This window comes from Periophthalmus magnuspinnatus, chromosome 12 (assembly GCF_009829125.3).
Source record: "Periophthalmus magnuspinnatus isolate fPerMag1 chromosome 12, fPerMag1.2.pri, whole genome shotgun sequence".
Taxonomy (NCBI): Eukaryota; Metazoa; Chordata; class Actinopteri; order Gobiiformes; family Gobiidae; genus Periophthalmus; species Periophthalmus magnuspinnatus.
In genome coordinates, this window is record NC_047137.1 from 18800200 (window position 1) to 18825996 (window position 25797).

Here is a 25797-nt window from a genome sequence, read left to right on the forward strand (position 1 = left end):
CAGGACTAGACCAGGACTAAACCAGGACTGAACCAGGACTAAACCAGGACTAGACCAGGACTAAACCAGGACTAAACCAGGACTAGACCAGGACTACACCAGGACTGAACCAGGACTAGACCAGGACTAAACCAGGACTGAACCAGGACTAAACCAGGACTAAACCAGGACTAGACCAGGACTAAACCAGGACTAAACCAGGACTAAACCAGGACTAAACCAGGACTAGACCAGGACTAAACCAGGACTGAACCAGGACTAAACCAGGACTAGACCAGGACTAAACCAGGACTAAACCAGGACTAAACCAGGACTAGACCAGGACTAAACCAGGACTGAACCAGGACTAAACCAGGACTAGACCAGGACTAAACCAGGACTAAACCAGGACTAGACCAGGACTACACCAGGACTGAACCAGGACTAGACCAGGACTAAACCAGGACTGAACCAGGACTAAACCAGGACTAAACCAGGACTAGACCAGGACTAAACCAGGACTAAACCAGGACTAAACCAGGACTAAACCAGGACTAGACCAGGACTAAACCAGGACTGAACCAGGACTAAACCAGGACTAGACCAGGACTAAACCAGGACTAGACCAGGACTAGACCAGGACTAAACCAGGACTAGACCAGGACTAAACCAGGACTGAACCAGGACTAAACCAGGACTAGACCAGGACTAAACCAGGACTGAACCAGGACTAAACCAGGTCTAAACCAGGACTAAACCAGGACTAAACCAGGACTAAACCAGGACTAAACCAGGACTAGACCAGGACTAAACCAGGACTGAACCAGGACTAAACCAGGACTAGACCAGGACTAAACCAGGACTAAACCAGGACTAGACCAGGACTACACCAGGACTGAACCAGGACTAGACCAGGACTAAACTAGGACTAGACCAGGACTAAACCAGGACTAAACCAGGACTAGACCAGGACTAAACCAGGACTAGACCAGGACTAGACCAGGACTAGACCAGGACTAAACCAGGACTAAACCAGGACTAAACCAGGACTAAACCAGAACTAAACCAGAACTAAACCAGGACTAGACCAGGACTAAACCAGGACTAGACCAGGACTAGACCAGGACTAAACCAGGACTAAACCAGGACTAGACCAGAACTAAACCAGGACTAAACCAGGACTAGACCAGGACTAAACCAGGACTAAACCAGGACTAAACCAGGACTAGACCAGGACTAAACCAGGACTAGACCAGGACTAAACCAGGACTAGACCAGGACTAAACCAGGACTAGACCAGGACTAAACCAGGACTAGACCAGGACTAGACCAGGACTAAACCAGGACTAGACCAGGACTAAACCAGGACTAGACCAGGACTAAACCAGGACTAGACCAGGACTAGACCAGGACTAAACCAGGACTAAACCAGGACTAGACCAGGACTAAACCAGGTCTAAACCAGGACTACACCAGGACTAGACCAGGACTAAACCAGGACTAAACCAGGACTAGACCAGGTCTAAACCGGGACTAAACCAGGACTAAACCAGGACTAAACCAGGTTTATTGAGACTGACAAAATGGTCTGTTGAAAATCATGGATCAAAGATCAAACTCAAACCTGAATCTCTCTGAATAAAACTTCAGAGGCTCAATGAGAAGAAACGACTGAAACAGGAGAAACATCTGAGAGCTCCAGGGGCAGAGGGGGGAGCTGTGACCTCCTCAGGCCCAGATCAGCAGCTCGTTCGTGGGCACAGATGTGTCTGTTCTGCCTCTGGAGCTTCAGTCTGTGTCCAAAACATCACGTCTCCAACAAAGTTCAGACCCACAGTAAAAACATTCAGCTCTTCTCCTCCTGTTCTCTCTCTCCTCTATTCTCTCTCTCTTTTTCTCCTCTCGTTCTTCTCTCTCACTGCCTGTCCCCCCCGCCCCCTCTCTCTGTTCCTCCCCTCACTCTCTCCTTCACCCTCTCTCTCTCCTGTCTTTCTTTTCTCTCTCCTCTTTCCATCCCCTTCTCTCTCATCACCCCCGCGCCCTCTCTCCCTCTCCCCCTTCTCTGCCCCTTCCCTCTCTCTTCCCTCTTTCTTCCCTCTCTCTTCCATCTCTCTTCCCTCTCTTCTTTCTCTCTTTCCGCTCTACAGATTTTTGATTGACAGCTCAGAGCTCACTGTGACTAATGTGACGAATTATACCCCACTGCTCACGTGCACGCTCACACATGTGCACGCTCACACGTGCACACTCATACATGCACGCTCACACACGTGCACGCTCACACACGTGCACGCTCACACGTGCACGCTCACACGTGCACGCTCACACACGTGCACGCTCACACACGTGCACGCTCACACGTGCACGCTCACACACGTGCGTGTGCACAGTCCAGGGGCAGGTTGTTGGTGACACATTAAAGATTTGACTCAGGATTCACAGTTTTAATGTGACATTGACCTTAAATGTAACAGGACTCAAGTGTCCTGCTCCAGGGCACAAGGGCAGAGGGTTCAACCCAGAGAGACAACCATCAAACACTCAGGACATGTGAGCACGACTAAGTCCTGGTTTAGTCCTGGTTCAGTCCTGGTTCAGTCCTGGTTTAGTCCTGGTTTAGTCCTGGTCTGGACTGAAGCTGGTGGGGGGGGTTGCATGTTCTGCCTGTGCAGGGGGCGGAGCCTGGACTCTGGGAAAAGACCAGAACAAACAAAGATCTGACCAGGTCAGTCTGAACATGATTTACACGACTGAGGCTCCTGTGTTTGTGTCAACGTCCTTCAAGTGTGCACCTCCTCCACGTGCACGCCCACACACGTGCACGCCCACACATGTGCACACCCACACACGTGCACGCCCACACACGTGCACGCCCACACATGTGCACACCCACACACGTGCACGCCCACACACGTGCACGCGCCTGTCCATCCATATTCATCTGACCTTTCCTCACTTTCTTTCCTCTGTTCTCTTTCCTTGAATCCTACGCCCTGGTTCAGTCCTGGTTTAGTCCTGGTTCAGTTCTGGTTCAGTTCTGGTTTAGTCCTGGTTTAGTCCTGGTTTAGTCCTGGTTTAGTCCTGGTTTAGTCCTGGTTCAGTTCTGGTTCAGTTCTGGTTTAGTCCTGGTTTAGTCCTGGTTTAGTCCTGGTTTAGTCCTGGTTTAGTCCTGGTTTAGTCCTGGTTTAGTCCTGTTTAGTCCTGGTTCAGTTCTGGTTCAGTTCTGGTTTAGTCCTGGTTTAGTCCTGGTTTAGTCCTGGTTTAGTCCTGGTTTAGTCCTGGTTTAGTCCTGGTTCAGTTCTGGTTTAGTCCTGGTTTGATTGTAGTAAATAAATTGTTGCCTCGGTGACACTTTCTCTCCTCTTTTCCGTGTAAATTATCGCTCTCTCGCTCCGTTTGTGTCGATGATACACCTCGGCCTCGGCTGCGTCTGATTGGTCACTTTATGACTCGCTGACCCCTCCCCCTGACCTCTGACCTGGGGAGACCGAAACACCATTATCGCCTCGTTCTCCCTCTGAGCTCCAGAGACGAGAGGGGGACAGGTCCACGTCTGTGCCCAGGAAAGAGCTCTCCTGCTGGGGGCAGAGCGACGCCGAGGCCCCTGGTGTCTCTGGAGCTCCAGGTCATGTCCATTGTGACCTGTGTCATAATGTCCATGTCCTCAAGTGGACTGGACCTGGACTGGACTGGGACTGGTTCTGTTTTTTCAGTCCTGTTTAGTCCGGGTTTAGTTCTGGTTTGTGACCCTCCTCATCCTCAGCCTTTAACCTGCTGCTCCCATCGATCGGAAATATTGATCCAACTGTCCCCACGAATCAGACTGAAGAGACCAGGACTAAACTAGGACTAAAACAGGACTAAACCAGGACTAAACCAGGATTAAACCAGGACTAAACCAGGACTGAACCAGGACTGAGTGGGAGCAGATGATTAAATGTTTTGAAGTGACATTTCTTTGAATTTAATGAGTTTAATGAGGATGAAACACATTCATTTACTGTTAAATGGAACTAATCTGTGTCAGATGCCCTCCCCGTGTGTCAGATGCCCTCCCTGTGTGTCAGATTTCAGTCTTTCTCTGATGTAAATGCTCCTGGGTGAATTTAAAATGTGAAACTGTGGATTTGGTTAAAAAAGAGACAAAGACAAAGACAGAGAGACAGAGAGAAAGAGAGAGAGAGAGGGAGAGAAAGAGAAAGAGAGAAAGAGAGAGAGAGAGAGACAGAGAGAGAGAGAGAGACACAGAGAGAGAAAGAGAAAGAGAGAGAGACGGGGGGGGGGGGGGGGGGGGGGGCAGAAGTGTGTTTGTGTGTCATGTCTCAGTGGGACGTCTGCTCTGTCCCCAAAGACCCAAAACACAACCAAAATAAACCCAGATAAACCCACAGACAAACACACAACACACAACACACACACAGACACACACACACACACTGTATAAATAGTCTCACATGCTGCTGTGCTACAAACTGGATGTGCAGATGTGGCTCTCGGCTCCGTCGGCTCAGTCTCTGTGGCTCAGTCTCTGTGGCTCGTTCGTTGATCCTGAGTTTTTTTCCTTTATTGTGTCGCGTTACCAACAGGTTTGATTGACAGTGTTGCTAAGTCTGAGTCCTGGGCCGGTCCTGGGCCGGTCCTGGGCCGGTCCTGGGAGGTCCTGGGAGGTCCTGGGCCTCAGTCGGAGGTGTGTCTGTGAGGTCCGTGTTTTGACACTTTTATCGTTGGTTTGTCAAACACAAAACAGCCACAGACGAACTGAGGACGGTCCAATATCCTCCAAGTGGGGGCGCTGTGACACTGTGAGGGGTTAATGTGTGTGTGACGTGTGTGTGTGACGTGTGTGTGTGACATGTGTGTGTGACATGTGTGTGTGTGTGTGTGTGTGTGATGTGCTGTGGAGAATGTGTCTGACTCAAGGCCAAGGTCGTCCTCAGCAGAACTAAACAGTTTTAATTAAACCAACTGTAACACACACACACACACACACACACAGACACTGTGTGTTTTGTTTCATTCACATGTTTCAGTCACTTTATTATTAGTCTGTTACATCTACAAAGATCAAAATGCTCTGTTCCACCTTGTGATGTCATCAAGTGGGAGTTTTCACATTAACTCCTCCTTTTACCTTTAGTTCAGTCGAGATAAGAGACAACTCCAGGACTGAAATGATCCAGATGATTCTATAAATGAAGGTGTGTGGAGTTTAAAAACACAGTGGAGCACTTCCTGTATCACCACATGATGACATCACAAGGTGGAACAGAGTGTTTTCAGTCTGAGAGAAGAACTCAGTCTAAATCTGCAGGTTTGTGTTAAACATGTGAGAATGAAACAAAACACAACTCCAGGTCTGTGTGTGAAACATTAAAGATGTTCAGACTTGACGTTCCCTCTCTCTCCAGCAGATGGCGCCGGCTTCGTGGATTTGGCGTTTTCTCGGGAGCCTCAGGACACGGTAGTGGTCAGAGGCGGCGTGCTGCGGCTGGACTGCGAGGCGCGCTCTGATTGGTCCTCTCCCTCCTTGGCCCCGCCCTCTGTGTCCTGGCGTAAAGACGGCGTCGCGCTGGGATCCTTCGTGGACGAGCGGCGGTCCCAGATGCCGAACGGGACGCTCCTGATCCGGAACGTGGTCCACTCCCGGCATCAGCGCTCCGACGAGGGGCTGTACCAGTGTGTCGCCGCCCTGGAGGGCATCGGGAGCATCGCCAGCCGCACCGCCAGGGTCACCGTGGCAGGTGAGGTACTCGACCTAAGCCCCACCCACTTTTGAGGAGACAGGGAGCAGGACGAGGAGACAGACTGAAGACACTCTGTTCCACCTTGTGATGTCATCATGTGGTGATACAGGAAGTGCTCCACTGTGTTTTTAAACTCCACCTTCACTAGAATCATCTGGGTCATGTGAGTCTGGACTGAGCTGAAGGTAAAAGGCGGAGTCCACACGACTCCAGGAGGAACATGGAGCTCAGGGTCTGAGTCTGGACTAAACAGGACAGATCTAAGTACCTCCCTCTTCTCTCTCTCTCCAGGCCCGCTGCGTGTGCTCGCCCCCACAGACCCCGCCTCCTCATACCTGGGAGACTCCGCCCTGTTCAGGTGCGAGGTGTTGGGAGACCCCGCCCCTGAGGTGCGCTGGCAGAGGGACGGGCTGGACCTGGACCTGGAGCAGAGTCCGGACTCTCGCCTGGTGCTGCTGCCGTCGGGCGCTCTGCTCGTCTCCGCCGTGCAGCCGTCGGACGGCGCCCTCTACAGGTGCATCGCCCACAACCCCGCCAGCAGCCGCACGGGCAACGAGGCGGAGCTACGCGTGCTGCCAGGTCAGATGCCCTCCCACAGGCCGCTTTAAACTCCGCCCTCTTTTACTCTGTCAGTCAGATTTAGATTTGCATGTGACCACAGTGACCTCTGACCTCTGACCTCTGACCCCTGCGCTCTGATCAAAGCTTCATGAAGCAGAGACACAAATGTTTCAGCTCCATTAAAACTTCATCAGGAGCAAAACCCAACACCACCAGAGGAGGGCGCTGTGTCCAACCAGGTCCAGGTCGACTCTGAGCTGCAGAAACAGTTTTTTTTATTGTATTTGTGTCGTTATTTTACTCAGAGACTTTAAGACGTTTTAACCAGACACAGACTGTTTATATAAATGAACATCGCTAACCTGCTGCCGCGTTTAAACAGGAAGTGATCATGTCGCACTTCCTGTCCTCTCTCTGTCTCTGTCTCTTCAGACTCATTCTGGTCTTAAATGTTCGTATTAACCCTCTACATGATCCTGGGGTTTTTATTTCACTATTGTGTCTGTAAATCAAGATCTGAACATTAATAACAGACAAATCAGGTCCTTCTTTCCCCGAGGTCGCTCCTGTTAGCGTTAGCAACAGGTTTGATTGACAGTGTTGCTAAGCGCCCGCTCCCTGTTAAACCAGAGGTGTGGATTGGTTCTTTGGTTGCTATGATACTCGAGGTCAGAATTCCAAACATGTAACTGCTCCAGCCGCTGCGTCTGACCTCGATGAGCTGAAGCTGTGGTGACCTCAGACTCAGTCACTTCTACAGTCGATGGAGCTGAAGTGCTCCATGATCACTTCCTGTTTGGAGCGCGGCGGCGGCAGGTTCGCTCTGTCCTTATATAAACAGTCTGTGGTGGTCGTGGGTCAGTCGGGGTCAGCGGGGTCATGTGGTCACATCCTCAGAGGGTCAGAGGCTTCGTTTCGTCTTCGTTCAGACATAATTGTGATGTTTCTGCTGGTTTTGGTTGCAGAGCCCGGCGTCCCGCGCAGCCTCTCCTTCCTGCTGCGTCCGTCCTCTGTAAACGCCCCCCTGGGAACGGACGCCGTGCTGGAGTGTTCCGCCTCGGGCTTCCCCACCCCCAGCATCACCTGGAGAAGAGGAGACGAGGTTCTACAGACAAGGTACATCTGACCCTCTGACCCCCTGCTCCTCTGCTCATCTGACCCTCTGCTCCTCTGACCCTCTGCTCCTCTGCTCCTCTGACCCTCTGCTCCTCTGACCCTCTGCTCCTCTGACCCTCTGCTCCTCTGCTCCTCTGACCCTCTGCTCCTCTGCTCCTCTGCTCCTCTGACCCTCTGCTCCTCTGCTCCTCTGACCCCCTGCTCCTCTGCTCCTCTGACCCTCTGCTCCTCTGACCCTCTGCTCCTCTGACCCTCTGCTCCTCTGCTCCTCTGACCCTCTGCTCCTCTGCTCCTCTGCTCCTCTGACCCTCTGCTCCTCTGCTCCTCTGACCCCCTGCTCCTCTGCTCCTCTGACCCTCTGCTCCTCTGCTCCTCTGACCCTCTGCTCCTCTGCTCCTCTGACCCTCTGCTCCTCTGACCCCCTGCTCCTCTGACCCTCTGCTCCTCTGCTCCTCTGACCCCCTGCTCCTCTGACCCTCTGCTCCTCTGCTCCTCTGACCCTCTGCTCCTCTGACCCTCTGCTCCTCTGACAGGAGTAAAAAGTTCTGGCTCCTGGGCGGCTCCAGTCTGGTGATCAGGAGTGTGACGGTGGACGACTCCGGCTCCTACAGCTGCACGGCCTCCAACAAACTCCAGAACATCAGCTCCACCGCCAGACTCGAGGTGTTAGGTAAGAGCCAAAAGAGAGCCAGACTCACACCAAAAGAGCCAGACTCACATCTACAAAAGAGCCAGAATCACACCAAAAGAGCCAGACTCACATCTACAAAAGAGCCAGAATCACACCAAAAGAGCCAGAATCACACTTCCTGTAACACGGTATTAGCAGGTCAGACAGTCTGGTCCTCCCTGCAAATTAATGTAGTGTCCATAAAACATCAATGTTCAGTCCTGGTTTAGTCCTGGTTTAGTCCTGGTTTAGTCCTGGTTTAGTCCTGGTCTAGTCCTGGTTTAGTCCTGGTTTAGTCCCGGTTCAGTCCTGGTTTAGTCCTGGTTCAGTCCTGGTTCAGTCCTGGTTTAGTCCTGGTTTAGTCCTGGTTCAGTCCTGGTCTAGTCCTGGTTTAGTCCTGGTTTAGTCCTGGTTTAGTCCTGGTTTAGTCCTGGTTCAGTCCTGGTTTAGTCCTGGTTTAGTCCTGGTTTAGTCCTGGTTCAGTCCTGGTTTAGTCCTGGTTTAGTCCTGGTTCAGTCCTGGTTCAGTCCTGGTTCAGTCCTGGTTTAGTCCTGGTTCAGTCCTGGTCTAGTCCTGGTCTAGTCCTGGTTTAGTCCTGGTTTAGTTCTCTTTTAGTCCTGCTTCTCTCTGTATTGTGTCTTTTGTGGATTATCGTGAGGAGGATTTACGTTTGATTTAATCTTTTTAAATCTGGGACAGATTTAAAACATATTGTTAGAAATGACAAGAAAAACATCTGTGACCTCTGACCCTCTGGTCTTCTGCTCCTGCACCTGGTTTAGACCTGGTTCAGTCCTGGTTCAGTCCTGGTTTACTTCACTCACATCAAATCATTCTCCAGTTTTGTATTGTGTGTTTTTATGTTTTTAACTTGTCTTTTACACTGTCTTTGTGTGATTTGAAATGAGTCAGATGTGTTATTATTATTATTATTATTATTATTATTATTATTATTATTATTATTATTATTATTATTATTATTATTATTATTATTATTATTATTATTATTAACCCCTGCTCGTCCACAGTCCCGCCTCAGTTCCTGAGTTTCCCGTCCAGCTCTGTGGCTCTGGAGTCCACAGACGTAGAGCTGGAGTGTGCTGTGACCGGAACACCGCCCCCTACTGTCCGCTGGATGAAGAACGGAGAGGACGTCATCCCATCAGACTACTTCCAGATCGTGGTACGGACCAGTTTAGTCCTGGTGTAGTCCTGGTCTAGTCCTGGTCTAGTCCTGGTTTAGTCCTGGTCTAGTCCTGCTCTAGTCCTGGTCTAGTCCTGGTCTAGTCCTGGTCTAGTCCTGGTCTAGTCCTGCTCTAGTCCTGGTCTAGTCCTGGTCTAGTCCTGGTCTAGTCCTGGTCTAGTCCTGGTCTAGTCCTGGTCTAGTCCTGCTCTAGTCCTGGTCTTGTCCTGGTCTAGTCCTAACCCGGTCTTTCTCCTCAGGATGGGAGCACGCTGCAGGTCTTGGGTCTGGTAAAGTCCGATGAGGGTTTTTATCAGTGCGTCGCAGAGAACGCCGTCGGCATCGCCATGGCAACAGCTCAGCTCGTCGTCAGGGAGCCAGGTAAGCCCCGCCTCACCTGGTCACCACGGCAACATGACACACTTGGACCAGACCAAGACCAAACCTAAACTACACCTGGACTCAGAAACCCTTCATGAGGAGGATCCAATCAAACCAGATACATCGCCCGGACCGGGGCCCCTCCCTGGAGACAGACCTGGGGCCGGCGCTCGGCAGTGAGGGCCTGAAGTCAGGGCCTTTCCCCACAGAGGGCGTGGTCCAACTACAGGGGAGTCACACTCCTCAGCCTCAGGTCGACTCCAGGGACTGGAGAGGAGAATCTGTCCGACAGTTGAACCCCAGATTCAGGAGGAGCAGTTTGGTTTTGGTCCTGGTCGTTGACACTGGACCAGCTCTATACTCTCCATCAGGCCCTCGAGGCTCATGGGAGTTTGACACAGTCACATGTGTTTTGTGGATCTGGAGAAGACATTGGACCGTGTCCCTCGTGGTGTCCTTTGGGGGGTGCTCTGGGAATATGGGCCCCGGTCCCTGTGTGACCAGAGCAGGAGCTGTGTCTCTGCAGTGAGTCAGACCTGCTCCTGGTGCAGGTTCAGGGGCCAGAGGGGGTCTGGTTCAGGGGCCAGAGGGGGTCTGGTTCAGGGGCCAGAGGGGGTCTGGTTCAGGGGCCAGAGGGGGTCTGGTTCAGGGGCCAGAGGGGGTCTGGTTCAGGGGCCAGAGGGGGTCTGGTTCAGGGGCCAGAGGGGGTCTGGTTTGGGAACCACAGGATCATCTCTGCTGTTTGCAGATGATGTTTGTCCTGATGCTTCAGGACCTGCAGCTCTGGGGCAGTTTGAGTCGAGTGTGAAGTGTCTGGATGAGAATCAGCTCCTCTAAATCTGAGGACATGGATCTCGACTGGAAAAAGGTGGCGCCCTCTGCAGGTGGTGGAGAGTCTCAAGTGGAGGAGTTCAAGTATCTCGGGGTCTTGTTCTCGAGGAGGATGGAGCGTGAGATTGACAGTTGGATCAGCGTCTGCAGTGATGTTGTCTCTGTATCGTCTGTTGTGGTGAAGAAGGAGCTGAGTCCAAAGACAGTAGGAGTAGAGCTGCTCCTCCACGTCGAGAGGAGCAGCTGAGGCTTCTCTGGTCAGGACGCCTCCCTAGGGAGGTGTTCTGGGCATGTCCCACCGGGAGGAGGCCCCAGGGAAGACCCAGGAGACACTGGAGGGACTATGTCTCTCTGGCCTGGGAACGCCTTTGGGTCCCACCGGAGGAGCTGGAGGATGTGTCTGGGGTGAGGGAAGTCTGGGAGTCCCTGCTTAGACTGATGCCCCCGCGACCCGGCCCCGGATAAGAGGAAGAAAACGGATGGATGAATAAACCAGGACTAAACCAGGACTAAACCAGGACTAAACCAGGACTAAACCAGGTCTAAACGTGTCTTTTGTCTCTGTCTTCCTCTGTCTCTCTCTTTCCATCTGTTGATTGTCTGTGTGTAGATTAAATGTTTAATGCCATGCTGTGGGACATTGTAGACAAGCACTAACATCTCCATGGAGACCAACAGGTGGTGGACCCTCTGCCAGAAAAGTTGCATAGTGCAGCTTTACATTTTCCTTTTAAAATAGTCCTGAAAGAATCTTCCCCTCAGAGTGAAAGTGTCAGACCCACAGAAGAACAGTGTGTCCATGAGCAAGACACTTCAGCCCAGAGTGTGTGTGTGTCTGTGTGTGTGTGTCTGTGTGTGTGTGTTGTGTGTCTGTGTGTGTGTTGTGTGTCTGTGTGTTGTGTGTCTGTGTGTGTGTGTTGTGTGTGTTGTGTGTGTGTTGTGTGTGTGTGTGTGTTGTGTGTCTGTGTGTGTGTCTGTGTGGGTGTGTCTATGTGTGTGGGGGTGTGTGTCTGTGTGTGTGTTGTTGTGTGTGTTGTTTGTGTGTTGTTGTACAGTTCTGTATAAACATGTGACTCTTAAGATTTAAATGTTTAAAATGATCATAGACGATGAAACGTTCACACGTCACGAAATAACACGATTCATTTAAAGACCAGGTTTTTATTTCTATGGGGTTTTAAAAAGGGAGTATTTAGTCCTGGTTTAGACCTGGTTTAGTCCTGGTTTAGTCCTGGTTTAGTCCTGGTTTAGACCTGGTTTAGTCCTGGTTTAGTCCTGGTTTAGTCCTGGTTTAGTCCTGGTTTAGACCTGGTTTAGTCCTGGTTTAGTCCTGGTTTAGACCTGGTTTAGTCCTGGTTTAGACCTGGTTTAGTCCTGGTTTAGTCCTGGTTTAGTCCTGGTTTAGTCCTGGTTTAGTCCTGGTTTAGACCTGGTTTAGTCCTGGTTTAGTCCTGGTTTAGTCCTGGTTTAGTCCTGGTTTAGACCTGGTTTAGTCCTGGTTTAGTCCTGGTTTAGACCTGGTTTAGTCCTGGTTTAGACCTGGTTTAGTCCTGGTTTAGTCCTGGTTTAGTCCTGGTTTAGTCCTGGTTTAGACCTGGTTTAGTCCTGGTTTAGTCCTGGTTTAGTCCTGGTTTAGACCTGGTTTAGTCCTGGTTTAGTCCTGGTTTAGTCCTGGTTTAGACCTGGTTTAGTCCTGGTTTAGTCCTGGTTTAGACCTGGTTTAGTCCTGGTTTAGACCTGGTTTAGTCCTGGTTTAGTCCTGGTTTAGTCCTGGTTTAGTCCTGGTTTAGACCTGGTTTAGTCCTGGTTTAGTCCTGGTTTAGTCCTGGTTTAGTCCTGGTTTAGACCTGGTTTAGTCCTGGTTTAGTCCTGGTTTAGACCTGGTTTAGTCCTGGTTTAGTCCTGGTTTAGTCCTGGTTTAGACCTGGTTTAGTCCTGGTTTAGTCCTGGTTTAGTCCTGGTTTAGACCTGGTTTAGTCCTGGTTTAGTCCTGGTTTAGACCTGGTTTAGTCCTGGTTTAGTCCTGGTTTAGTCCTGGTTTAGACCTGGTTTAGTCCTGGTTTAGTCCTGGTTTAGTCCTGGTTTAGTCCTGGTTTAGACCTGGTTTAGTCCTGGTTTAGTCCTGGTTTAGTCCTGGTTTAGACCTGGTTTAGTCCTGGTTTAGTCCTGGTTTAGACCTGGTTTAGTCCTGGTTTAGACCTGGTTTAGTCCTGGTTTAGTCCTGGTTTAGTCCTGGTTTAGACCTGGTTTAGTCCTGGTTTAGTCCTGGTTTAGACCTGGTTTAGTCCTGGTTTAGACCTGGTTTAGTCCTGGTTTAGTCCTGGTTTAGACCTGGTTTAGTCCTGGTTTAGACCTGGTTTAGTTAATAGCAGGACTCGTTCTCTATTTGACAGTCTGCTCAGTGCTCGATCGCCCGCTGCAGTGGGGCCTCGCTCAAAACCTGGACTGGAACCGAGCTCAGATCTGGAGTCTGATCCAACAGTGTCGCTATGGAGGGAGGGCATCTGACACACAGGGACATGGGAGGATGGGAGGGCATCTGACACACAGGGACACGGGAGGACGGGAGGGCATCTGACACACAGGGACACGGGAGGATGGGAGGGCATCTGACACACAGGAGGACGGGCGAAGGTGCAGGGGTCACCAGCCACTGTTTAGGAAATGTGACAGAGGAAAGGAAGTATGCAAGGAGGTAGGACATAAGGGAAGGAAGCATCCAGAGACATAGGACACAGGAGCTAGGATATAGGACATAGGACAAGGGAGGTAGGAGATAGGAGCTCGGATATAAGAGCTAGGACATAGGAGGTAGGAGGTAGGAGATAGGAGGTAGGACGCAGGAGATAGGTGGTAGGACATAGATATGAGATAGGAGGTAGAAGATAGGAGGTAGGACATAGGAGATAGGAGCTAGGAGCGTGTGGGGGAGGGAGTGTTTTTGTCGATTGGAGTCTGAGCTTTAAACTGAGCGAAGTGAAAATGGATTGGTCTGATTGTGCCCTCCTCCTCCCCCTCCTCCCTCTATCAGCCTCTCTCTCCTCTTTTCCTCTCCCTCCACCACTCTATCTCTCCCTCTCCTCTTATCCTCTTCCTCCCTCTCTCTCTCTTCTCTCTTCTCTCCTCCGTCTCTCTCTCTCCTCTTATCGTCTTCATCCCTCTCTTTCTCTCTCTTCTGTTTTTCTTCCTCTCTGGGCGTGTGGTTGTTGCCAAAACCAATCCATTGTTTCTAGTGTTTGGTGGCTAACGCTAACGCTAACTCTATCTCTAACTCTAACGCTAACTCTAACGCTAACGCTAACGGCCCCAGTGACGCGTCCGGCTCCTGTTCCACCACGAGCTGCTTCTGGAACATTCTGTCTCTGCTCTCTCCCCAAACACCATGAACAGGTTTAGATGTCGTCCATGTTTCAGTAATCTAGAGATCTCTCCTGGGTTTTATGCAAACCCTCCTTACCGTTAGCTGTACGAATCTGTACGAGGCTCCGCCCACAGGCCTACACCACCCACGCTCCACACGACAATCCTCCATAAATAAACAAAAACATGATACAAACTGTGCACTATGACGTAACAAACCTGGTGTGATGTGCAGGAGTTTCATTAGTGCGATGCAGCTGATTGTGATAGTGCTCTGAAGGGGGAGAGCCTTAGCACAGAGAGCAAAGAGAGGAGAGAGACTCAGAGCGACAAAAACAAAATGAAACTTAGCAGTAAATCCCCCATAGAAAGAAAATACCTGCTCTTTAAATAATGTTCCAGCTGTTTACATAAACAAAATAAAACATTTACTTTTTTTTCCTCGCTGTGTGACATGAATCAGACTAAACTTTTCCTGTTTCAGGTTCATTATGATTCACAAAATTATTTCTATTTGCTAAATGTCTGAATAATGAGAGAAGGATTTTTAAAGACACAATAGTTGCAGGAGTTTTGTCCCATTAGCACAGGACTTTTCAGGTCTGCACATACATCAACTTTGTTATCGTTAAGCCTCTTTGTTATCCTTAGGCCTCTTTGTTACCCTTAAGCCTCTTTGTTATCCTTCAGCCTCTTTGTTATCCTTAGGCCTCTTTGTTATCCTTAAACCTCTTTGTTATCCTTAGGCCTCTTTGTTACCCTTAGGCCTCTTTGTTACCCTTAAGCTTCTTTGTTATCCTTAAGCCTCTTTGTTATCCTTAAGCCTCTTTGTCATCCTTAAGCCTCTTTGTTATCCTTAGGCCTCTTTGTTACCCTTAGGCCTCTTTGTTACCCTTAAGCTTCTTTGTTATCCTTAAGCCTCTTTGTTATCCTTAAGCCTCTTTGTTATCCTTAAGCCTCTTTGTCATCCTTAAGCCTCTTTGTTATCCTTCAGGTCATTGTCCATTTGAAAACCCATTTGTTGCTTTAACTTCCTGCTGATGTGTTGAGATGTTGCTTCAGTTTTTCCACATAATGTTCTTTCCTCCTGATGCATCTGTTTTGTGAAGTGCACCAGTCCCTCCTGCAGCAAAACATCCCCACGACATGATGCAGACACCCCCGTGTTTCACAGGTGGGATGGTGTTTCTCAGGCCTTTTTCCTCCAAACATAACGAGGCTCAGTTCAGTTTCAGTTTGTTCAGACACAGGACATGTCTCCAAACATGAAGCTCTTTGTCCCTGTTACAAACTGTCCTCTGTGTGTTTTATGTTTCTTTTGGAGTCATGTCTTCTTCCTGAAAAAAGTCACGAAAAATTGTCTTTAAAAATCCTTCTCTCATTATTCAGACATTTAGCAAAAGAAATAATTTTGTGAATCATAATGAACCTGAAACAGGAAAAGTTTAGTCTGATTCATGTTCGACAGTGACGGGCAAAAGAAAATGTGTCTTTGTAAAGTGTAGGTGAACTTCTTTGCTACTTTGCCCCGCCCCCACCTGTCAGCCCGCCCCGCCCCTCCTCCCGCCCCGCCCCTCCTCTCGCCCCGCCCCCACCTCCCACTGCTCAATATCGTCATGGAAACCTGTTTGAATCACACCACAGACCTGTTTTTTATGTAAATCTGAAGCGTGTACTTTACTGTAACCTCAGGAAGTACTCAAGATGGCCGACGTCAAACACGCCGAAGGTCTCACGGGGCGCCGCTGTTTCTGCTCCTCAAGCTAACGGCAAAATATCTAAGACCAAACGTATCCTACAGATATCTCAAAAACCTCTAATGCTTCTAATACTTCAAATATCTTATAAACTTCTAATACCTCCAACACTTCAGAGAGCCAAACGTCTGCGTGGTTTTCTGTATTTTCTTTTTTCAAACATGTATAAACACGTGTGTGCTTCCCCCAGAGGCCTCTCTGATTTCAAGTACTATGTGACATTACACAGGGCTGTCATGATCACAGCCTGGTGTTTCTGCTACAAACACCTGGCTGCAAGGGCGGAGTTTAAAGTGTAGATACCTGTTAGACCAATCACACTGTTCCTAATACCTCCAGATTCTGTCCCTCCTCCTTCTCCTCCCTCACTCTAAGCCCCGCCCCTCACCCTTGCTCTAAACCCCGCCCCTCCTCCTCCCTTGCTCTAAGCCCCGCCCCTTCTCCCTCTCTCTAAGCCCCGCCCCTCCTCCCTTGCTCTAAGCCCCGCCCCTCGCTCTAAGCCCCGCCCCTGCTCACATTCTGTACATTTTGTAGATGAGCTCGTTCTTTATCGTCTTTGGTCTGAATCTCATTTTCAGGCCTCGTTTCAACCAGCTGCCCCCACGTGCACGCTCCTGCTCACGTGCACACTTCTGCACACACACACAGCTGCGTCCACGTGCACACCCTCGCTCACATGATCAGGAGCGTGCACGTGACAAACGTCCATCTTAATTATGATGATGAGGATGAAGCGTGTTTGATGAAGCGTGTTTGATGAAGCGTGTTTGATGAAGCGTGTTTATCGACTGATGAAACTGAACCGTGACTCTGTGGCTCAGCGGTAGAGCAGGCGGCACATAACGACAAGGTCTGTGGTTCAGTCCGGCTCTCACTGCTGCGTCCTGCCTTTGTGTCTTTGGGCAAAACACTTGAGACGTCCCTCCTGTGTGTGAATGTGAGTGAGTGAAAAGAGGAGGCCGCCTCTCCTCCGTCAGTCTGCCCCGGGACAGCAGAGTCAACCTGCCACTCCTCCTACACCTGATGCCCTCCCAGGTGTGTCCTCCTACACCTGATGCCCTCCCAGGTGTGCAGAGTCCATCACAAACCCGCCAAAATAAAGTCTGTGTTTTATTGTGAAGCTTCACTGCTGCTCTTCTCTCTTCTTCCTGTTTCCTGTTGTTTTTCTCCTTCATCTCGTCCTTTTACTTTGATGCACTTCCTTCTTCACTTCCTGTTTCCTCCTCCTTCACTTCCTGTTTCCTCCGCCTCACGCCCCGCCCCCTCAGAGCCCCCGCCCCCCTCTGCCCCTGCCCCCTCCTCCTCCGCTCTGGCCCCTCCCTCTCCTGTGACTGACTCCTCCTCCTCCTCCTCCTCTTCAGCCGCCCTCAATCCCGGCGTCCCCTCGGCTCCTCGGGACCTAAAGGTGCTTCGGGTGTCCTCACGCTTCGTCTCCCTGGGCTGGAGCGCCCCCCTCAGGCCAAACGGAGCACTGCACACCTACGGAGTCTTCTACTCCCAGGACGGAACCAACAGGTGAGCCCCGCCCAGGTTTAGACCTGGATTAGACCTGGTTTAGACCTGGTTTAGACCTGGTTTAGTCCTGGTTTAGACCTGGTTTAGTCCTGTTTAGTCCTGGTTTAGACCTGGTTCAGTCCTGGTTTAGACCTGGTTTAGACCTGGTTTAGACCTGGTTTAGTCCTGGTTTAGTCCTGGTTTAGACCTGGATTAGACCTGGTTCAGTCCTGGTTTAGTCCTGGTTTAGACCTGGATTAGACCTGGTTCAGTCCTGGTTTAGTCCTGGTTTAGACCTGGATTAGTCCTGGTTTAGTCCTGGTTTAGACCTGGTTCAGACCTGGTTTAGACCTGGTTTAGACCTGGTTTAGTCTTGGTTTAGACCTGGTTTAGACCTGGTTTAGTCCTGGTTTAGTCCAGGTTTAGATCTGGTTTAGACCTGGTTTAGTCCAGGTTTAGTCCAGGTTTAGTCCAGGTTTAGACCTGGTTTAGACCTGGTTTAGCCCTGGTTTAGTCCAGGTTTAGTCCAGGTTTAGACCTGGTTTAGTCCTGGTTTAGTCCAGGTTTAGTCCAGGTTTAGACCTGGTTTAGACCTGGTTTAGTCCTGGTTTAGTCCAGGTTTAGTCCAGGTTTAGACCTGGTTTAGTCCTGGTTTAGTCCAGGTTTAGTCCAGGTTTAGACCTGGTTTAGTCCTGGTTTAGTCCAGGTTTAGTCCTGGTTTAGACCTGGTTTAGTCTTGGTTTAGTCCTGGTTTAGGCCTGGTTTAGACCTGGTTTAGTCCTGGTTTAGTCCTGGTTTAGTCCTGGTTTAGACCTGGTTTAGTCCTGGTCTAGTCCTGGTTTAGTCCTGGTTCAGTCCTGGTCTAGTCCTGGTTTAGTCCTGGTTCAGTCCTGGTCTAGTCCTGGTTTAGTCCTGGTCTAGTCCTGGTTTAGTCCTGGTTCAGTCCTGGTTTAGTCCTGGTTTAGTCCTGGTTTAGTCCTGGTTTAGTCCTGGTTTAGACCTGGTTTAGTCCTGGTCTAGTCCTGGTTTAGTCCTGGTTCAGTCCTGGTCTAGTCCTGGTTTAGTCCTGGTTTAGACCTGGTTTAGACCTGGTCTAGTCCTGGTTTAGTCCTGGTCTGTGTGTGTGGGTGGGACACATGTGCGTGGGCGTTTGACACTTCACCTTTGACCTCTTTGACCTGAAGGAGCCGACGCCTCAGGAACAAATGTGTAACAAGAAAAGATCAAGAAGAGAACGACAAGACGGAGGAGAGAAAGAGAGAAAGAGGGAAAGAGAGAAAGAGGGAGAGGAGAGAGAGGAGGGAGGAGAAAGACGAGACAGAGAGAGGGATGAAGACGAGGGATGGAGGAGGAGGAGGCTGTTAATCTGTGATAATCTGTTTAATCCGTGTTCACACTGAGGGATAATCCAGTCATTACTGCTCCTCAACCACTAATACTACAACTATAGTACTAATACTACAACTATAGTACTAATACTACAACTATAGTACTAATACTACAACTATAGTACTAATACTACAACTATAGTACTAATACTACAACTATAGTACTAATACTACAACTATAGTACTAATACTACAACTATAGTACTAATACTACAACTATAGTACTAATACTACAACTGTAGTACTAATACTACAACTATAGTACTAATACTACAACTATAGTACTAATACTACAGCTGTAGTACTAATACTCTAACTGTAGTACTAATATGTCTGTGTCCTTCAGTCGTCCAGTGTAGTAGTAAGTGGCTCTATTGTTCTCTTTGTTCTCTTTGTTCTCTTTGGGTCTGAGGGGGGAGTTATAGATGTGGACAGATCATGTCTCAGGCCTCATTCCTGTTTAATGATTCTCTTTCCTACATAAATCTCGTCTTTCTCTCTCGTCTCAGTCCATTTCTTTTCTCTGCTCTGTCTCTCTCTCTGTTCTTCTTTCGTGGTCAGTGTCTGTGAGACGCAGATGGACAGACTGTGTCCTGAGCTGTTCTCTCTGTGTTGGTTCTTTCTCTTTTGGGGTGTCTGTTTAGTTTCTCACTCTTCACTAAATGGAGGACACACATCACTTTGTGTCTCGGGGTTTTGTCCTTTAAATGAACCAGTTTTTGTCTTAAAGTGTTTGTGGGTTTGAAATAGACCAGAATCTCAAACTGTGATTCTCTGAAGTTTTTCAGACTCTGTGTGAGGAACAGTTTGATTAACTGAGAGAAGAGTTAAAGAAAATATTTTTGTTAGAAAAGAGAATCAGGCCTGAGACATAATCTGTCCACATCTGTAACTGTCACAAACCCAAAGAGAACAAAGGAAACAAAGAGAACAATATGAGGTCATCACAGGCTGAACAGAGGCCGTTAAGACTGAAACTGGAGACAGAAGCTGTTTACAGTTTCAGTGTCTTTAGCGCCTCCTTCAGACAGAATCTGACCAGAACTGAAGACAAACGTCTTCAGTCCTACAAAGATTTGTCCAGTGACAGATTTAAACTTTGTCTTTTGCCATGGAAATTATTAATTACTATAGTAATTCTACACATGACCTCATGTTACTGCAGACAGCAGTACTTTTACTTCAGTCAAATGTTTGGACTCACCTCATTCTGTTTTTATGTTTAGTTTTTTTTGTTCTCAGTGTCGGGATCATGACTCTGAGCGTGTGCACGAACTGTGACCTCTGACCCCACATAACTGTACTGATGCTAATGCTAGCATATAACTGTACTGATGCTAACGCTAGCATATAACTGTACTGATGCTAACGCTAGCATATAACTGTACTGATGCTAACGCTAGCATCACCACCACATTCTGACCAGGACACAAGGAAGCTCTACACAAAGAAGAGTACCTCACAGAGTACCTCACAGAGACGCTCACAGAGTACCTCACAGAATACCTCACAGAGTACCTCACAGAGTACTTCACAGAGTACCTCACAGAGTACCTCACAGAGTGTCTCACAGAGTACCTCACAGAGTACCTCACAGAGTACCTCGTGGTGTGTTCAGGGAGCGCTCGGTGAACGTGTCAGAGCCGGAGTCTCTGGAGCTGACCGTGTCCAACCTGAAGCCTGAGGACGTCTACAGCTTCAGAGTCCTGTCCTACAACGACAACGGGCCTGGAGAGAGCACCCCAGTACTGCGAGTGACCACCCAGCCCGACTGTGAGTACTACTACTACTAATACTACTACTACTACTACTACTACTGCAGTACCATGAGAAGGGCCTGGTCAGAGCGCTGAAGTACTATGAGTTTTCCGTAGCCTGTATATTTTCCGTGTTCTGAGTTCTCGATGCTAACAGTTATAGCGGCTAATCTGGAGAGTATCATAGCAACCAAAGAGCCAATCGGGAGCGAGGCTGTTGAAGGTAACGCCCCTTCCCGCTCCCTGATAAACCAGCGGTGCGGTCGCTTAGCAACACTGTCAATCAAACCTGTTGCTAACGCTAACAGGAGACCTTGTGTGACTCGTTCCTGCTTCTGTCTGGTTCCAGTGGAGGTTCCGAGTCGGGTCCGCTCCCTGTCGGCGCTCCCGCTCTCTCCCACAGCGGTGCTCGTCTCCTGGGACACGCCCCTTCACCCCAACGGGCCTCTGAGCGGGTACCGGCTCCACTGGACCGAGGCGGCGACGGGCAAAGAGCAGGTCAGGACCTCCACCTCACACACGCTACACGCTACACGCTACACTCATGTTAAACCGACGCACATGTGAACTTAAAGCCACGTTTGAATGTTATTACCTCCTCAAACACTCTGTTCCACCTTGTGATGTCATCAGGTGGTGATACAGGAAGTGCTCCACTGTGTTTTTAAACTCCACACTCCTTTACATGAACTCTTTCCCCGCCTCCCGCTTCTTTGAGAATCGAACCCCCAACCCCTCGGTCAGTGGGCAGCTCAGACTGATCCTCTGTTGTTTCTTCAGACGCTGGAGGTGAGCGCCACCAGCTGGAAGGTGGAGGGTCTGCGCAAGTTCAGCCAGTACTCAGTCCGAGTCCAGGCCTTGAACCGGTTTGGACCTGGGACCTCCTCAGACCCAGTGTCTGTGACGACCTACAGCGACGGTGAGAGTACTACAAATACTACTACTACTGATACTACGACTGCTATTACTGCTACTGCTATGACTACTACTTCAATTATATGTCATTGTGTTGTCAGAGAATTTAAAATCAGGTCCTAATCTGATCCTAAACTCAGATCATGAAACTCAGAAATCTAGTCGTGTGATTGGACGGTCTGTGTCCGTGTCATAATCGCTCTCCTCTGATTGGCCGGTCTGTGTCCGTGTCATAATCGCTCTCCTCTGATTGGCCGGTCTCTGTCTCTGTGGCAGCTCCGTCATAAACACTGGTCTGTTGTCTCTCACTGCACAAATGTTCCGTATTAATCTTTAAGATGTTTTAGTGACACGACAGAGAAACTTTGACAAAGACACGGTTCTGCAAAATGGACGTTTAGATGTCGTCCATGTTTGAATAATCTAGAGATCTCTCCTGGGCCCTTTTCAAACCCTCCTTACAGTTAGCGGTACGAGTCTGTACGAGGCTCCGCCCACAAGCCGACATCACCCATGCTCCACACGACAATCCTCCATGACACAAACTGTGCACTATGACGTGACAAACCTGGTGTGATGTGCAGGAGTTTCATTAGTGCTCTGAAGGGGGAGGGGCTTAGCACAGAGAGCAAAGAGAGAGGAGAGACTCAGAGACAAAAACAAAACAGTTAATACACCACAGACTTAAAATACCCCCAGGACCAGGACTAAACCAGGACTAAACCAGGACTAAACCAGGACTAACCCAGGACTAAACCAGGACTAAACCAGGACTAAACCAGGACTGAACCAGGACTAAACCAGGACTGAACCAGGACTGAACCAGGACTAAACCAGGACTGAACCAGGACTAAACCAGGACTGAACCAGGACTGAACCAGGACTAAACCAGGACTAACCCAGGACTAAACCAGGACTAAACCAGGACTAAACCAGGACTAAACCAGGACTGAACCAGGACTAAACCAGGACTGAACCAGGACTGAACCAGGACTAAACCAGGACTGAACCAGGACTAGACCAGGACTAGACCAGGACTAAACCAGGACTAAACCAGGACTGAACCAGGACTGAACCAGGACTAAACCAGGACTAAACCAGGACTGAACCAGGACTGAACCAGGACTAAACCAGGACTGAACCAGGACTGAACCAGGACTAAACCAGGACTAAACCAGGACTAAACCAGGACTGAACCAGGACTAAACCAGGACTGAACCAGGACTGAACCAGGACTAAACCAGGACTAAACCAGGACTAAACCAGGACTGAACCAGGACTGAACCAGGACTAAACCAGGACTGAACCAGGACTAGACCAGGACTAGACCAGGACTAAACCAGGACTAAACCAGGACTGAACCAGGACTGAACCAGGACTAAACCAGGACTAAACCAGGACTGAACCAGGACTAAACCAGGACTAAACCAGGACTAAACCAGGACTGAACCAGGACTGAACCAGGACTAAACCAGGACTGAACCAGGACTAAACCAGGACTAAACCAGGACTGAACCAGGACTAAACCAGGACTAAACCAGGACTAAACCAGGACTAAACCAGGACTGAACCAGGACTGAACCAGGACTAAACCAGGACTGAACCAGGACTAGACCAGGACTAGACCAGGACTAAACCAGGACTGAACCAGGACTGAACCAGGACTAAACCAGGACTAAACCAGGACTGAACCAGGACTAAACCAGGACTAAACCAGGACTAAACCAGGACTGAACCAGGACTGAACCAGGACTAAACCAGGACTGAACCAGGACTAAACCAGGACTAAACCAGGACTAAACCAGGACTGAACCAGGACTGAACCAGGACTGAACCAGGACTAAACCAGGACTAAACCAGGACTAAACCAGGACTGAACCAGGACTAAACCAGTACTAAACCAGGACTGAACCAGGTCTGTGTTGATCTTGTGTTCCAGTCCCCAGTGCTCCTCCTCTGAACGTCACTCTGGACGTGGTCCTGTCTCGGGTGAGTCCACTTTTCATCGTCTCTGTCGTTTTTATAAAGTTTTTGTCCAGATCTGAGCGCGCTCAGTCCACTCCGGGCTGACAGGCTATGAACACACCCCCGAGGACAGAGGAATCCACTGAGGACACATCTGAGGACACATCTAAGGACACATCTGAGGAAGCATCTAAGGAAGTTTCAAAGGCAGCAAGGAAAGAACAGGGAAAAGGTGGAAGAGAGGGAAGAAGAGAGGGAAGAAGAGAGGGAAGAAGGGAGGAAAGAAGAGAAGGAGCAGAGGGAAAGGAGGGAGAGGAGAGAGGATGGAGGAAGCAGAGGGAGAGAGGAGAGAGGGAGGAGGGAGCACAGGGAGAGAGGAGGGAGGGAGCAGAGGGAGAGAGGAGGGAGGAGGGAGGGAGCAGAGGGAGAGAGGAGGGAGGAGGGAGGGAGCAGAGGGAGAGAGGAGGGAGGAGGGAGGGAGCAGAGGGAGAGAGGAGGGAGAGAGGAGGGAGGGAGCAGAGGGAGGGAGGAGGGAGGGAGGGAGCAGAGGGAGGGAGGAGGGAGGGAGCAGAGGGAGAGGGGGAGGGGGAGGGAGCAGATTCACATCAATCAAACAGAGAAAAACGAGGTCAGTTCCATTGGACCAAATCTGAAAATCAAAACTGTCTGAGTTTAAAGTCCTGTTTAGTCCTGGTTTAGTGCTGGTTTAGTCCTGGTTCAGTTCTGGTTTAGCGCTGGTTCAGTTCTGGTTTAGTTCTGGTTTAAATCCCAAGGCGTCTTCTCCACGTGGAGGAGCAGCTGAGGTCCTTGCCTCAAGTAGAGGAGATACTTGAACTGCTCCACTTGAGGCAGAGACTCTCCACCTGCAGAGGGCGCCACCTTTTTCCAGTCGAGGACCATGGCCTTGGACTCGGCTCAAACTGCCCCAGAGCTGCAGGTCCTGAAGCATCAGGACAAACATCATCTGCAAACAGCAGAGATGATCCTGTGGTTCACAAACCAGACCCCCTCTGGCCCCTGAACCAGACCCCCTCTGGCCCCTGAACCAGACCCCCTCTGGCCCCTGAGCTGGTCCAGTGTTCCATGACTGGGATAAAAACCAAACTGCTCCTCCTGAATCTGAGGTTCAACTGTCGGACAGATTCTCCTCTCCAGTCCCTGGAGTCGACCTGAGGCTGAGGAGTGTGACTCCCCTGTAGTTGGAACACCCCCCCCCAGTCCCCCTTCTTACACAGAGGGACCACCCCGGTCTGCCAGTCCAGAGTCACTGTCCCCGACCACCACATGATGTTGCAGAGACGTGTCAACCAAGACCCACAACATCCAGAGACTCGAGGTACTCAGGACGTTCTCCCAGTCGAGGTCACAGCTATGAGCGGCCCCATCGACAATAGAGGTGGAGAACATGGTCCACTCAGAGTCATGTCCCCAGCCTCCCCCAGGATCAGGGAGAAGTTCTCCTGGAGGTGTGAGTTGAAGACCCCCCTGACAGAGGCTCTGCCAGATGTTCCCAGCAGACCCTCACGATGAGCTTGGGTCTGCCAGGTCTGTCCTTCCTCCTCCTCCAGTGGATCCAACTCACCACCAGGTGGTGCTCTACAGCTCTGCCCCTCTCTTCACCCGAGTGTCCAAGACACGGGGTCAGAGGTCAGATGACACGATCATTGACCTCTGACCTGGAGTGTCCTGGTGCCTCGTGCACTGATGGACCTTGTGCTGGAACATGGAGTTTGTTCTGGACAAACTGTGACTAGAACAGAAGAACAATAACAGAACAAAACTCAGGTTCAGATCAGGGAGGACGTTCTTCCAGATCACGTCCTCCAGGTGTCACTGTCATTACCCACATGGACGTTGAAGTCCCCCAGGAGAACAACAGAGTCCCCGGTCAGTGCTCTGTCTAGTGTCCCTCCCTAGACTCCCAGAAGGCCGTGTACTCTGCACTGCACAGTGAGAGACCTGTCCCCGACCCGAAGGCGCAGGGACACGACCCTCTCGTTCACCGGGGTGAACTCCAACACGAGGCGGCTGAGCTGTGGGACAATGAGTCCACACCGTCTCGCCGCCGCTCCCCACGGCAAGGCCACAGAAATGGAGAGTCCAGTCCCTCTGGAGGAGTCGTCTCCAGAGCCCAGGCTGTGTGTGGAGGTGAGGACGACTATACCCAGTCTGTAACACTCAACCTCCCGCACAAGATCAGGCTCCTCCCCCCAGAGACGTCACATTCCATGTCCTCAGAGTCAGTCTCATGTCCGTAGATCCGGTCGCCAGGCCCCGCCTTCGACTGCCGCCCAGATCTCTCTGCACCCGCCCCTCATGGCTCCTCCCACAGATGAGTCGCCAGGAGGACAGCTCCACGTCGCTCTTTCAGTTCGAGCTCGCCCAGGCCCCGTGGGGAAAGGCCCGACCACCAGGAGCTCACTGTCAAACACCTGCCCCAGGCCTGACTGCAGGGCGGGGCCATGTTGGACGTATCTGACCTTGATCTTCTACTGTCATAAAGACCTCCTGACCCGCTCTTAGTCTGACCCGTCCCCCTCGACCTGTTTGTCAGGGGTGACCCAGGGGCATGAAGCCCCCGACCACAGAGCTCCAGGTCGGGCTCAAACCTCCACCACGTGAAGGTGGAGGATCAGGGAGGGGAATTTAAATGTATAGTTTTAGAGAAAGGTTCAGTGGACACAGGACAGAAAGAG

The 25797-nt window shown here is 50.3% G+C and overlaps 1 protein-coding gene across 2 annotated transcripts in view; it reads left to right on the top strand.

The window, feature by feature from the left end:
- The window catches only part of dcc (DCC netrin 1 receptor), an 82390-nt gene that overhangs the window by 22425 nt on the left and 34168 nt on the right, over positions 1 to 25797 (top strand). For both annotated transcript variants that reach the window (XM_055225691.1, XM_055225692.1), the window contains exons 2-12: positions 5391 to 5720; positions 6015 to 6302; positions 7250 to 7400; positions 7934 to 8070; positions 9099 to 9253; positions 9514 to 9634; positions 16944 to 17097; positions 20083 to 20237; positions 20571 to 20719; positions 21002 to 21140; positions 23076 to 23125. In XM_055225691.1, coding sequence (XP_055081666.1) covers positions 5391 to 5720; positions 6015 to 6302; positions 7250 to 7400; positions 7934 to 8070; positions 9099 to 9253; positions 9514 to 9634; positions 16944 to 17097; positions 20083 to 20237; positions 20571 to 20719; positions 21002 to 21140; positions 23076 to 23125 — 1829 coding nt within the window. The remainder of the gene's footprint in view (positions 1 to 5390; positions 5721 to 6014; positions 6303 to 7249; positions 7401 to 7933; positions 8071 to 9098; positions 9254 to 9513; positions 9635 to 16943; positions 17098 to 20082; positions 20238 to 20570; positions 20720 to 21001; positions 21141 to 23075; positions 23126 to 25797) is intronic.